General features: G+C 45.8%; 1 protein-coding gene across 5 annotated transcripts in view; it reads left to right on the top strand.

The window, feature by feature from the left end:
- The first annotated feature begins 2,884 nt into the window (after positions 1 to 2,884).
- RHPN1 (rhophilin Rho GTPase binding protein 1) overlaps positions 2,885 to 14,070 on the top strand; it is a 52,872-nt gene continuing 41,686 nt past the window's right edge. For 3 of the 5 annotated variants that reach the window (XM_074943736.1, XM_074943738.1, XM_074943735.1), the window contains exon 1: positions 2,885 to 3,036. In XM_074943736.1, coding sequence (XP_074799837.1) covers positions 2,938 to 3,036 — 99 coding nt within the window. In that variant the 5' untranslated portion in view covers positions 2,885 to 2,937. Of the gene's footprint in view, positions 3,037 to 4,486; positions 4,506 to 8,709; positions 8,787 to 14,070 lie in introns of those variants that run through there. The other 2 variants (XM_074943739.1, XM_074943740.1) reach the window with 2 other exon arrangements.

The following is a 14,070-nucleotide window of genomic DNA, read 5'->3' as shown; positions in this document are numbered from 1 at the left end:
ACAGCAGACTCCTGGAAATGTAAAGGATCTAGGGAAAGCTGGGACTGGACATGTGATCCAAATAATAAATTAGGTATGAGCTTGCAGCTCACAATGGATTATCTATAAATCTGGTCAAGTGGTCAGACAGTTACACCTGTCCCCGAGGAAGCTGTGGGATCTCTGGACTGTCACAGCAAAGAGCTAGGAACCAATAGTGCTCTAGCTCTGAATGGATCTATGTGAGCCAAGGAAAGTCGCTTTTGAGCCCTTTCCCTGTCCTAAACCTAGGTTTAAAAAAGAAACAGACCAAATAGCAAATAAGCTACTACGTCTGAGTTAAGATACTGATTAAATGTTAATGCAGGGCATCTCAGACTCTATCCTGTATTATGATTTGATACCCCTCTCCACCTTTCTCCTAAATTCCCTGCTGCTGTTGAGCCAATTTGTGCCTGTTAGAAGACCAAATAAGATGCACCCCTTTTTTAAATTGGTTATGGTGACAATGTGCTCTGTACTGTGTGACATGTGATGTATGATCCTGGCCCTAAAGAGCCTGCAACAGAAAAAGATGGCAAGAGGATGTACTGGAAAAGCAGAGGTGGGGATAAGTTAGTGTATACGCTTTTATTAACTTAATAGTACAAAAGTTTAATATTTAATACAATAATTTGACCTTCATTATTAACTGAGTGCACTGCTATCTAATTGTGCACCCTTCAGACTGCATGCTGAATGAGACAGGGCCCCTGTGGAAATATTATGTGATCATGTAATTAAAGGCTTAGATTTGTACTGTGGTAGCACCTAGAGTTCCTAACGAAGACTCAAGAGCCTGTTATGTTAGGTGCACTACTTTACACATATAAAAAAAGGCATTCCCTGTTCTCAAATATGCTATGAGTCTACAGGTGGTTACAATAAACTCCGGGAAAGAGAGGAGGACAAGGTAACAATGAAACAATCCTATTTAGTATCATAAGAAGCAGCCTCAGTACTCTTACTGCCTGACAGTTTGAGAGACAAGGTGCGTGAGGTAATATCTTTTATTGGACCAGCTGGGCTGCTGTAGCACCATAGCATAGTTGCTTCCTATACTGACAGCAGAGGTTTTTCTATTGATGTAGGACGCTAATCCACCTCCTTGAGTGGCGGTAGCTAGTTTGATGAAGGAATTCTTCCATCAACCTAGCTACGTCCAGCCGGTGAGTGGGGCGGGCGGCGTAGGAGGGTACATCAGCTTAACTACAGCATTCAGAAGGGAGAATTGTTCCCACCCATGTGTGATATAGCTAGGTCCATTTAACTTTTAAGTATAGACCAATGCTCAAACTGTATGCATTAGGATATAGATGGGGAAGTAGTTAGTGTGGTGAATGCAGCCTTAAGTATGGCATTTCCAGACTCTTGAGTGCTTTTCTACACAATTTCTATTCTCTCCACTATTAAAGGAAAAGGAGTACTTGTGGCACTTAGAGACTAACCAATTTATTTGAGCATAGGCATGCACCCGATGAAGTGAGCTCTAGCTTACGAAAGCTTATGCTCAAATAAATTGGTTAGTCTCTAAGGTGCCACAAGCACTCCTTTTCTTTTTGCAGATACAGACTAACATGGCTGCTACTCTGAAATCTCTCTACTGTAGTTTTTGACAGAGTTGCCTAGAACTTGCTTGTTTCAAAGAGAATATGCTCTTAAAAAGCCAGGGACTTCATGACTTTTTCACTAGGAGGGTGGTGAAACACTGGAATGCGTTACCTTGGGAGGTGGTGGAATCTCCTTCCTTAGATATTTTTAAGGTCAGGCTTGACAAAGCCCTGGCTGGGATGATTTAGTTTGGGATGGGCCCTGCTCTGAGCAGGGGGTTGGACTAGACGACCCCCTGAGGTCTCTTCCAACCCTGATATTCTATGATTCTATGACATAAGAGGCCAACAGAGGAGCAGCACAAGAGGAACAGGTTTTGCTCCTACCTCAGTCCAAGGTGAACTGGATTTCCTGGCTGAGAGCAGGTCTACACTTAAAATGGCACATGGGCACTGCTGCACCACTGTAGTGCTTTAAGGAAGATGCTCTAAATCAACAGGAGAGAGCTCTCTCATTGGTGTAGTTAATGGGGCTCTGCAAGAGGCAGTAGTTGTGCTGGCAGGGGAAGCTCTCCTGCTGACCTAGCACGCTCTACACCCACACTTAGGTTGACATAACTACTTCGCTTAAGGGTGTGGATTCCCACCCCCGAGCAACATAGTTGTAGGGAAGTAATTCTCTCCTGCAGACCTGCCCTTAGACAAATGCACCACAAACTGCAGTGACGGGGGGTGGAGGTGGTGTAAACTCCCGCTGGGACAGGGCTGAGGGGAGGGTTCAGCTCAGATTGCTGCAGGGAAGGGGCAGTGCAGTGCCCCAGAGACAAGGGTTTTACGTGCATTTTACATTGCTAGTGCCTTCCCCCCCAGACAGCAAGGGGCCAGATGTTGGAGGGGTGGGGAAAGAGAGGGGGTGCAGCGGCCCAGATGTGGAACGGGGTGCGAGGGGCTGCCCCAGGGGCGGGGGAGGAGAGGGTTAAAAGGGCCCAGATGTGAGACCGGGCTAGAAGAGGGCGGGTGCAGAGGCCGCGTGCAGGCCTCCCAGCGCGCGCCTCCAGGCAAGGCTGTGCCCAGGCGGCCCCGCCCCCGTGACGTCCTCGGCGTTCTAATTCCCACCGTTGCCAGGGGCGACAGGGTCTCCTCCCCTCGGGCACCGCGGAGACAGGGAGCGGGGCGGTGACGCCTCTGGTCCCACCCCTCGTCCTCGCTGCCATTGGACGCCGGCGCTTTCACTCCAGGGCAACCCGCGTCTCGATTGGCCGGGGCGGCCCCAGTCTCCCGCCCCTCCCTGGGTCCGGCGGTGAGCGGCCGTTGGCGGGGCCCGGGGCTGCCGGCCTGGCTGAGGGGAGCGCGGCCACCCCCCGCCACCATGGTGCCCGCGGAGGGCAGCCCGGGCGGCCCAGGGGACGCGGCGGGAGACGGCGGCTTCCTCCTGCTGTGGCCCCCGGAGAGCGGCAGCGTCCGGAAGGTGAGAGCGGGGCGCGGGGCGAGCGCCGTCCCCCTCCCCTCCCCGTGCCACGGCGCCCTACCCCCCTTCTCCCCTATGCCCCCCGAGCCACGGCGCCCTACCCCCCTTCTCCCCCCCCCTTCTCCCCCGAGCCACGGCGCCCTACCCCCCTTCTCCCCCCCCCCCTTCTCCCCCGAGCCAGGGCGCCCTACCCCCCCTTCTCCCCCCCCCCTTCTCCCCCGAGCCAGGGCGCCCTACCCCCCCTTCTCCCCCCCCCCCTTCTCCCCCGAGCCAGGGCGCCCTACCCCCCCTTCTCCCCCCCCCCCCTTCTCCCCCGAGCCAGGGCGCCCTACCCCCCTTCTCCCCCCCCCCTTCTCCCCCGAGCCAGGGCGCCCTACCCCCCCTTCTTCCCCCCCCCGCGCCCCCCGAGCCAGGGCGCCCTACCCCCCCTTCTTCCCCCCCCCGCGCCCCCCGAGCCAGGGCGCCCTTCTCCCCCCCCGCCCCCCGTGCCAGGGCGCCCGTCCCCCTACGCCCCCCCTCCGTGCCAGAGCGCCCTTCCCCCTCCTCTCCTTCCCCCTCCGTGCCAGGGCGCCCTTCACTCCTCCCGTCCCCGAGCCAGGGCGCCCTACCCCCTTTCTCCCCCTGTCCCCTGTCCGATGAAGTGAGCTGTAGCTCACGAAAGCTTATGCTTAAATAAATTGGTTAGTCTCTAAGGTGCCACAAGTCCTCCTTTTCTTTTTCGAATACAGACTAACACGGCTGCTACTCTGAAACCTTACATTCAAAGTATTTTACAAACACTAGTTGTAAAACCACCATAAGGTGGGTAAATAATGGCTTTCGAAACTGTGTGAAGTGTGCCAATTTCTGTGTGTCCTGAAAGTTTGTTTGCTAATTTGGTGTAAATGGTCATTGTAATCTGATGTGTATCGACAGCTCTTCCTCAGACAAATCTCCCATTTAGTTCAGTAGATGTTTTTCCTCAGTAAGGTCTGTAGGTTTGAATCCACAGCCTCTTCTAGGTAAAGATCAATAAAGAATCTTCAGTTAAGTATTAATTTTTAACCTTTCTGATTTAATTTAAAGGGACACAGTCAATTTAAGTCACATTTGTCTCAGAATTTTCCTGCAGTATTCATAACTGCAGGTGCTACCTATAACAAAAGATTAGTAAAGTGTGTGTATTTTGTTGTAGCTGACTTTGTTATAGTTTGGTTCACTGTTTCTCTTCTGCAAGGGAGTCCGTTTACTGTGTGCGTGGGGTCCTCTGACAGCAACAGGCAGGAGAGAAACATCTGAAGTAAGAAAACATGGTTGTAAAACCACAAAAACTGAGCTGAGAACTCAGGAACAACTGGAGCACCTCTAATGACGTGACACTTTAAAAAAAACAAAAAACAAACAAACAAAGCTACCCCTACAAGTTGTTGGTGTCTCTTGAAAGAAGAATCAGTAACTGTAATGCACTCATTTCTCAGGAAGAGAACTGGGTAGGTGTGGTTGCTATAGTTTTACTGTTTTGTGGAGAATCACAGAAACTAGGAATGCATCCGATGAGGTGAGCTGTAGCTCACGAAAGCTTATGCTCAAGTAAGTTTGTTAGTCTCTAAGGTGCCACGAGTCCTCCTTTTCTTTTTACAGATACTAGAGTAACGGTTATCTTCTTTACACGCTAACGTTCTGTCACTGAGGCTCTGATACATCTGTTCCCTACTTGTGCACAGAAATGGTCGTCTGCCCTCACTTTTGTGACATGCAGACTGCTCTCTGCTTGCACCACCATGTCTCATTTTAGTGATTTCACTCCCCCTCCCCACACTCTCTCCCCCCTCCCCCTATACCCCCAATGATCAGAGTAACTTTTTACAGGTTGGAGCATTTGGACTTGATTTTTTTTATTTATCCTTTCTTTTGTTCAGTGCATCAGTCAACATTGAGAATCTTTTTAGAGAGTTTTAATAATGAGTTTTGTTGTTAAAAGATTGTGATACAGCTATTATCAATAGACTTTTTTTAATGGTGTATTGTTGTAAAGCATACCTTGTAACGCAGCCTCCCTCAGGAAAATGGCACTCGCTTATAATGTGGTGCTGTCTGAGTCTGAGGCCCTATTGCTATATTAAACACCTAATGGAGCTTGCTGCAGGTCAGTAGCTTTTCCTATGTAAAAGGACAAAATATCAATCTGTATGATCTGCCTGTTAGATCTGCTGTGCTACCGCAACATGTGTTGCTTCTCAAATGTTGGTAGTTCCTTAAGTGGATTTTCTTGGGCTAAAAATATTAGAGATTTTTAAAATCTATTCTTGTGCTTCAGGCTCTTACAGTTTGTTCTTCATTCAACTGGTGGCACAAAAGTAGGATAATCAGTTTCACGTCTCTGGACGGCTTCACTTTCCCATTCTCCTACACTGGCCCCGTTCTAGAATGTGTGGGTTATAAATGTAGTTGAGGAACATAAATCTCAACCACCACTACCAGTTTTCTTTGAATTGTGAATAGACAATAAAATTTTTATAATATCTAAACTTTGGTCCTAAAGTATCTAACAGTTTCTCTCTTAGAAATAAAATAACTGGTAATATTAAGGGCCTGATACTTCAAACATTTGCTCACTGGAAGTAATGCTTATTCCAGTGAGTAGTCCCATTGACTTCAGTTGAATTTCTTACCATAGGCCCTAATTCAAAAGCACCCCTGTCCAGAACAGTATTTTAAGCAGTACTGGAATGCCATCCTGCCCAGATGCTATGGTGATAGGCTCTTATACTGTGCTCATGTACAGTAATGCATGTATCTGTTCTGTATGTTTTTATACTGTGTTCATCACCATGTGTGTGTTTGCATTATAAGAACCTAAACCAGGCCTTGGACTATGTCCTGAACTGTACGTAGGGTCCGCATGAATGGATGAAAAGTTAGGATGAATGGATCAGAGGCAGGATTGGGGTCCTAGACTTAAAATGTTTCATTTAATTATAGCAATGTCTTTTGTGCTGCGGTAGGTAGCTGAGCTAGCATTTCTAGTTATAACCTTCTGTAGGACTATAGAAAATTGACTTTTTTTCTAAAAAAAAAGCCCCCACTATACTGAAATTCGTCCCATAGAGTTATAGCATATGAGTAATGTAGATATTTGCATTTTTTTTAAAATAAATGTCTCAAACCTGTCATAAACTGGAGAAGTAAATATGAAACAGTGAGACTGCCAAATTCACCCCTGGCAAAAATAGGCACAACCCCAGTGGCACTTACCTTTAGCTATTGTACCTCCAAATGGATTTATACAGAGAGTCTGAAATACTGTAACTTATCAGTGATGGACTCTAATTGCTTTTGGTATTTTGGGAGTGAAATAAAACTAAGGCGGATAAAAACCTAATGCAGCTTTAGCTTTTTAGAGTATGTACTTAGCGTTGTCTCTGTCGTTGCTATTCATGGGCAGAATTTGTTTTAGCTTTTACTATCTCTAATTTACCATATAGTGGCTAAATCCTGCCATCTTAATTCAGCAGTACTCTCTCATCAGAATCACTGATGAGAGAGTAAAAAACTAGAGCAAAAACTAGAGAATTGGGTTTTCAGAATGTTTGTTCAGCATTTCAAAGTCTCTCATACCCTTTTTCTCCTGTACAAAATGTGCATTGTTGCCCTATTGTAGCAAACTTGCAGATTTAAGTGCACAATATTTGTGAGATCAATTACTGTGTGGTGGTAACTCACTGTTTGTGAGGTGCTAAATTGGCAGTCTTGCAGATTCAAGTCTTTGTGGTTAGCATAAAACAAGACCCGCAGTAATATAAATTGCCCACGTGCTGCGCCACAAGGTTCCTCAACCTTACCTGGAGGTATGGCCTCTGAGGGTAGGATAATTCAGACTCCATGGAAAATTCAGTCTTTTACCTCTGCTGAGGCTGCTGGTAAGGTTTTTTGGGTGAGTGAGAGATGTGAACACCAGGAAATGAGCTAGTTAGTACAAGTTCACCTCAGTTCATACATTGTAAGGCACCAAACAGTCATCAGTCACAATTGCCCCAGGCTGCATTCAAACCTAAACTTAGGAGTGAAATACTTAATAGTCCCTGAAAAAAGAATAGGAGTACTTGTGGCACCTTGGAGGCTAACACATTTATTTGAGCATAAGCTTTTGTGAGCTACAGCTCACGTCTTCAGATAAAGTGTATGATGATCAAGTTGGGCCATTTCCAGCACAAATCCAGGGTTTAACAGGAACGTCTGGGGGAGGGTGGGGGGGTAGGAAAAAACAAGGGGCAATAGGTTACCTTGCAGAATGACTTAGAGACTGGGAGTGGCTAAGTCATTCTGCAAGGTAACCTATTGCCCCTTGTTTTTTCCTACCCCCCCACCCTCCCCCAGACGTTCTTGTTAAACCCCGGATTTGTGCTGGAAATGGCCCACCTTGATTATCATACACATTGTAAGGAGAGTGATCACTTTAGATAAGCTATTACCAGCAGGAGAGTGGGGTGGGGGGAGAGAAAACCTTTTGTAGTGGTAAACACCCATTTTTTCATGCTTTGGGTGTATAAAAAGATCTTCTATACTTTCCCCAGTATGCATCCAATGAAGTGAGCTGTAGCTCACAAAAGCTTATGCTCAGATAAATTGGTTAGTCTCTAAGGTGCCACAAGTACTCCTTTTCTTTTTGCGAATACAGACTAACACAGCTGTTACTCTGAAACCTACAAAAGTATACTTATGCTTGTAAATGTCCCCGTGTAGACAAATCTTAAGTCAGCAGCAATTACCAATTGACATGTAAGGGGCCTTGTCGATCTTTTGTCCCCTTCACTTTGCATGAGACCAGCCTCTCACTCTTTCACAACACTGAAACATAGCTCTAGCACATTTCTGCAGAACACTTTGTTTTCCTTTTGTGTTGGACACTGAATGTAATGTTTGGCAGGCTTTTGGGGCCTAGAACGGACTTGCTAGAATAATACTGGCTCTGATCCTGGTTTGTCAGAGGCAATAAACTTCAGTGCTGGACACAACTCGTGTAACTTAATGACCCATATCTCATTCATTCCTATAGCTTTCTTAACATGCTGTACTCTAAGTACATACAATCTGTTCTGCGTTCTGACCTATGCATGCAACAAAGATTATGGACACCTGTTGACAGAGGAGATGCTGTATGTTTACTTACCTGGTTTAAGTCCACTGCAAAGGATGGCTAAGAAATCTTGAGTTAAACCCTGAATTTCACTCAAAATGTGACTTGTGCAACTGTAGCAACTGCACCCGGAAATGCCTTTTAATATTCAGTAAAGGCCTGAGAGGTTAACACTAACTTCATTTAATGACAAAAAGAAAAGGAGGACTTGTGGCACCTTAGAGACTAACAAATTTATTTGAGCATAAGCTTTTGTGAGCTACAGCTCACTTCATCGGATGCATTTGTTAGTCTCTAAGGTGCCACAAGTCCTCCTCTTCTTTTTGCGGATACAGACTAACACGGAAACCTTTCGTTTAATTACAGTTGCTCATTATGTTTCAGGATTGGGTTTAAGGTTATGCAGGAAATCAAGTAAGGAAATTTGTACTGAAGTTTAAAAGCCATCCCATGTGTCCCTCTTGCCCAAGTAACTGACGGGCTTTGGAAGAAATGTCCTTGCTGAAAACTGTAGTGCAGTTTTTGTTTTTCTTTATATTGCACTTTTAAATCTCCAGGGACTCTGGTCAGCAGAAACAGGCAACTGTTCTTTGTTCATTTGAGTGCAGACTGTCCGAGGAGATGCACACTACGGGTGAGATTTTTCCAAAAGTGCCTAACTGAGTTATTCTTGTGGTGTTCTCTCACTTTAAATCTGAAGAACCTTCATTTTAGATTATCTGCTTGTTTTCTCATCGGTAAAAATGTCTTGAGGTAAAATGCTGGCAGAATTTCCTTCTTTCCTTCAGTTTAAAATTAATTGCATTTTAAAATGGCAGGAGCGGCTAGAGACTAGAATCTAGACCTTAGTTAGTACCTACTGTAGTTGTTGCATAGTGCTCATTCTAACAAACTGTTCAGTAATGGTTCTTTGTGATAGTACTTCTAATCTTCAAAAGGCTTTACTCAGTATCTCACAGGGAGGTGGGAGGGTTACTCAGTTTTACAGTGGGTGGAGGAAGATGAGGCAGAGAGATCAAATGAATTTCCTAAAAGCAGTAAGTCTCAAGATCCTGACTTGCATTTCTATGCCTAAGCCACCCCTCCCATAACCCTGTGCTACATGACCCAGTTTAATACCCATCTTTCCAGTACAATTTTACTGCATTTTCTGACTGGCTGAGGAGCATGGGTGGGAATTGAAAACTATCTCATGAAACTTGATTGTTTAAATGGTGGGATGTAATATTCAACTAAAAAGACAGTAAACATGAGCGCTTGTTCAAATGCTTGCTTTTATAAACTCCTGACTCTGCGAGCAGCACGGTGCATCTTTCTTATCAGAAACTACGTAGTATTTTGGGCAAATCCAAAGAGTGCAACTTCCTAGGCCGCTGTATAATGAAAAAATTAAGTTTAATGCTGCCTTGCCTCATCTCACATCTGTGGTTAGGATGTTCCTGGAGGCATACAGGAAGGCCAGAGTTTCCCAAAGTGACTACCGATTTTGGGTGCTTGATTGGAGACACCTTAAAGGGGTTGGATATTAAGAGTGTGGGTGCTCGGCATGTTTTGAGACTCTGGCTCCTTTTTAAAAAAAAAAAACAAAAAAAAAAAACGAGGAGTACTTGTGGCACTTTAGAGACTAACAAATTTATTTGGGCATAAGCTTTCATGGGCTAAAACCCACTTCATTGGATGCATGCAGTGGAAAATACAGTAGGAAGATTATATATACACACACAGAGAACATGAAAAAATGAGTGTTGCTGTACCAACTGTCATGAGACTAATCAATTAAGGTGGGCTTCTTAGAGCTCGGTCTCCTTTTGCCATGTGTATATATGTCAGCATCCCCACCTCTGTTCTGTTTGCCTCACCTCTGTCCCTTCAAAGAGGTACATATGGATTTGGTTAATTAAAGTTCTTATGGTTAGGGATGGGATTTTTCATGAATGTAGCAGTATCTGATATCCATTTTAAGGGATCCCTAAGAGTCTTACATTCCTTCTGAACCAATTTCTTTTAGACATTTTAGTCTCCTTGAATCTGCTGTGATGATTTTTTAACAGGTTCTCTTAGAAATTGTCATCAACTCTGAGACTTGCTTGTCTGTTTTTAGTGACTGTTTTCCTCCACTTGACTAGCACCTAGATCAGCGGCTGGCAAACTTTTTGGCCTGAGGGCCATGTTAGGTTTCCAAAATTGTGCAGAGGGCCGGTTAGGGGAGGCTGTCCCACTCCAAACAGCCGGGCGTGGCCCAACCCCTATCCGACCCCCCCCCCCCCTGCTTCTCGCCCCCTTACAGCGCCCCCGGGACTCCTGCCCCAGGTACCTGTCCCCTGACCGCCCCCAGACCCTCCGCCCCGACTGCCCCCCCACTGTCCCATCCAACCCCTCCTCTCATTCCTGACTGCCCCCCGGGAACCCTGCCCCCATTCAACCCCGTTCCCCACCCTCTGACCACCCCCTCGAACTTCCCTGCCCTCTATCCAACCGCCACGCTCCCTGTCTCCTTATTGCACTGCCTGGAGCACTGGTGGCTGGAGGCGCTACAGCCGTACGGCCGCGCAGCACAGAGCACCGGGTCAGGCCGGGCTCTGCAGCTGCGTTGCCCCAGGAGTTCGCAGCCCCACCGCCCAGAGCATTGCGCCGGTGGCGCAGTGAGCTGAGGCTGCGGGGAGGGGGCGAGCCTCCTGGGCCAGGAGCTCAGGGGCCGGGCAGGAGGGTCCCATGGGCCTGATGTGGCCTGCAGGCTGTAGTTTGCCCACCTCTGATCTAGATGCTCCTTTAAGGTCCCCCAGCCTGCTCCATCTTAGCTTGGAATAACTGGCACAATCGCCGAATAGGGCTCTGTGGCTGCAGTATTCCTCATTCTTGCTAAGAATGGCAAGATTCAATCTCTTAAATTAAATTCACTTTGGTGAAGAAGCAGAGTGTCTGCAAAATGGGTGTGGACCTTTTGAGAGCTCAGCATTTGCTCCTTAATGCAATAGTCCTCGGAGTTATTCATTTGTTTTCAGCATCTCACACATGAGACTTGTGGGACAGCTACTTTTTAGTCCTAGTGACCCATTTAATTCATTCAGATGATTCATGATCTCCTTCTCTGCCTTTCTCCAATCTTTGTAATGCATGCACAGATTACTTTATATGTCACATTTGAGCATTAATCAGAGTATTAGAAGCTGAGCAACAGAGGTCATGCCATCTGCTATGTTAGTCTGCAGGCTGAATTTTGCTCAACAATAATCACAAACGTCCATGCTTATAGCAGTAACTCATTCAAGTCAGTCTTTTTGTATGATTTCAAAATATCCAGAACAGTTAGTCCCCAATAGATTATGAATTACCTTGAATCTTTTCACAAGCAACATTTCCCACCGCCACCTCAGTTATTAATCAAAACAAATATGATCTCATTATTTTCCCATTCCTAAATAAGTTGCACTTATTTCCTGTCCATCTTTCATTTTTTTAACTAGGGCAGGTTTCCAAATCCCCATTATCTCTTTTGCAGTCAAGAATTAGGTTTTTATTGGCCCCTGAACCAGAGCTGAATTCCAATGGGCAGCGGAGACTGCGGGAACTGTGGGATAGCTACCCACAGTGCAACACTCCGGAAGTCGACGCTTGCCTCGGTACTGTGGAAGCACTCCGAGTTAATGCACTTAGAGCATTTTCTGTGGGGACACACACACTCGAGTATATAAAACTGATTTCTAAAAACCCGACTTCTATAAATTCGACCTAATTCCATAGTGTAGACATACGCTTAGAGACTTTCTTGCAGCTGTGTTGGCCACATAGCAGTCTTAGCCTGCATTTATAAGACCACTGCCTCCTCTCAGCAAGAAGCACATTATCACCTATTCTATAATCCGTATATTCCCCAAGCAATACCTCATTTAAGCAAGGAGGAGAGACAAGACTTCACAAAGTCCACTGCAGACTTCTCCATGCAAATTTAACTTTATCATCATCCAAGCACATACCCAGGTACCATGATGGGTGCGGTAGAAAATGTGTCCATCTCTACAGATAAGCATGGCACCTCACAGACCAACACAGATTCCCTACCCACCAGAGCCTGCTGCCTAGGTGAGGGCAAGGAGATGATGCCCTGTCCCTATCCCCACCCTGTGGTGATCAGGAGAAGACAAGTGAAATAAGATGATGCCACATGAGAAGTAATGTAAGCTAGTTTTAGTGGCTTAAAAAAATTAATAAAAGTAGTGGCTTTGTTTTGGGTTTTGACCTAATCAGAGCTATAGTAAGTGTTGAGAGGTTCTGAAAAGAGGAGGAGGAGTTAGTCTTTTATTCTAAAGCTTTGGCTCTATGTGGTGGCTAGAAATAAGGTCATTCTGTTGCTCTAAAGAACTTCACGAGAGATTATGAGTGAATTCCACCCAGTCCCGGTTCTGGGGGCCAGGACGTAGCCTAGGCAGAACTGAAGTAGGACTTGTGCTGGCTGCACTGGGGTGAAATTCACCCTATTTGTGTAAACTAAAATTTAGCTTGCTGGCATAGGTGGTTTTGTTGTTGCAGATTATCTGATATTAACATAAGAATAGCAGACTTCCATGTCTCCATCTTAACACAACTCCCCTGCCTTGGACCCCTCCAAAAAGGGCTCTTTATTTAGGTCCTTGGCACTCCTAGGGAGCACATTTCACAATTTATTTTCAATCTTTCTGTGTGGGTAGAGCTTTTTGTGTCACTGTGGAATCTGAGATCCTCCTCCTAACAGTGTTTGTTGGGAGTACCCGCTAATATTTCTTTCCCTCCCCTTGTGAAACTTCAAGATAATATATATTTGTGATTCCCCAAAGTGATGATTAAACTCATAACAATTCCCTGCCTATAAAGAGACTGACTCAAAGAAAAAATTTTTTGGGTGAGGGAAGGGAGTGGAGAAGAGAGTAAAAGTGATAAATGGATTACATTTAAAAGTAATGCCCTGATTTTCAGAGTTGCTGAGCAAGCTCAAATCCTGAATTCAGCAGGAGCTCATCACCCATGGAAAATCAGGATGCTAGTGTCCAGGCTGCAGTTATAGATTTACTGTGATCTGAGGCTCCTCAGGCTGGCATCCTAAATCTTTCATGCTATGTCCATCCAATAAAGTCCTGTAAAGGAGACAACATATATTATTCCACTCTTGAGAGATCCCATGTTTTTAAAACTATCTGGATATCCACCTAGTAATCCAGGCAATCTAAGCAACAATGGTACCAGACCACTATAACGCATTTTCAAAAGGCTTCGTTGTTTCCCTGAGTGCTTGAATTGCTGAATAACCTCAGCAGGTGGCTTATTGTAGTGATCGTCAGTGTGACTACTTATTGTCATTTGCTGAAAGGAATGAGGCATTTGAAATATAGTGCTAGTGTTGGTATCAAGGGAACGGAGGTCAGCAAGTGGAGTCATTCAGTATTGTAGAAAGAAGTGCTAAGGGAGAGCAAGTGATTGTAATTAAGTGATAGCTGGAATATTTCAGCTGCTGTTTGGGTCAGATGCAGATAAAGGGAAAAGGGGGACGGGGACTGAACTATTCAGTAGGTAGCAGATAGTTTCACAAGAGTTTGCTAAGGGCTTGGCTACACTTGCAGATGTAGAGCGCTTTGGGTTAAACCAGCCTTCGTACAGTGCATTAGGGAAAGCGCTCCAGTCTGTCCACACTGACAGCTGAAAGCGCACTGGTGTGGCCACATTTGCGGCACTTGCAGCTGCATTGGGAGCAGTTCATTATGGGCAGCTATCCCAGCGTTCAAGGGGCTGCAATGTGCTTTTCAACTGGGGAGGAGGGGGGAGTGTGTTGTGTGTATGTGGGGGGAGAGAGAGTGGGTTTTTGGGGTGTTGAGTGTCAGCATGTTGTCTTGTAAGTACAGACTCCCCGCCTCTCTCTCACTCACTGAAAGCAAACATTAGCTGTTTTT

The sequence above is a fragment of the Natator depressus genome, chromosome 2, assembly GCF_965152275.1.
Source record: "Natator depressus isolate rNatDep1 chromosome 2, rNatDep2.hap1, whole genome shotgun sequence".
Lineage (NCBI taxonomy): Eukaryota > Metazoa > Chordata > Testudines > Cheloniidae > Natator > Natator depressus.
The sequence above is the reverse complement of the archived record's forward strand: the minus strand, read 5'-3'. Positions and strand labels throughout refer to the sequence as shown.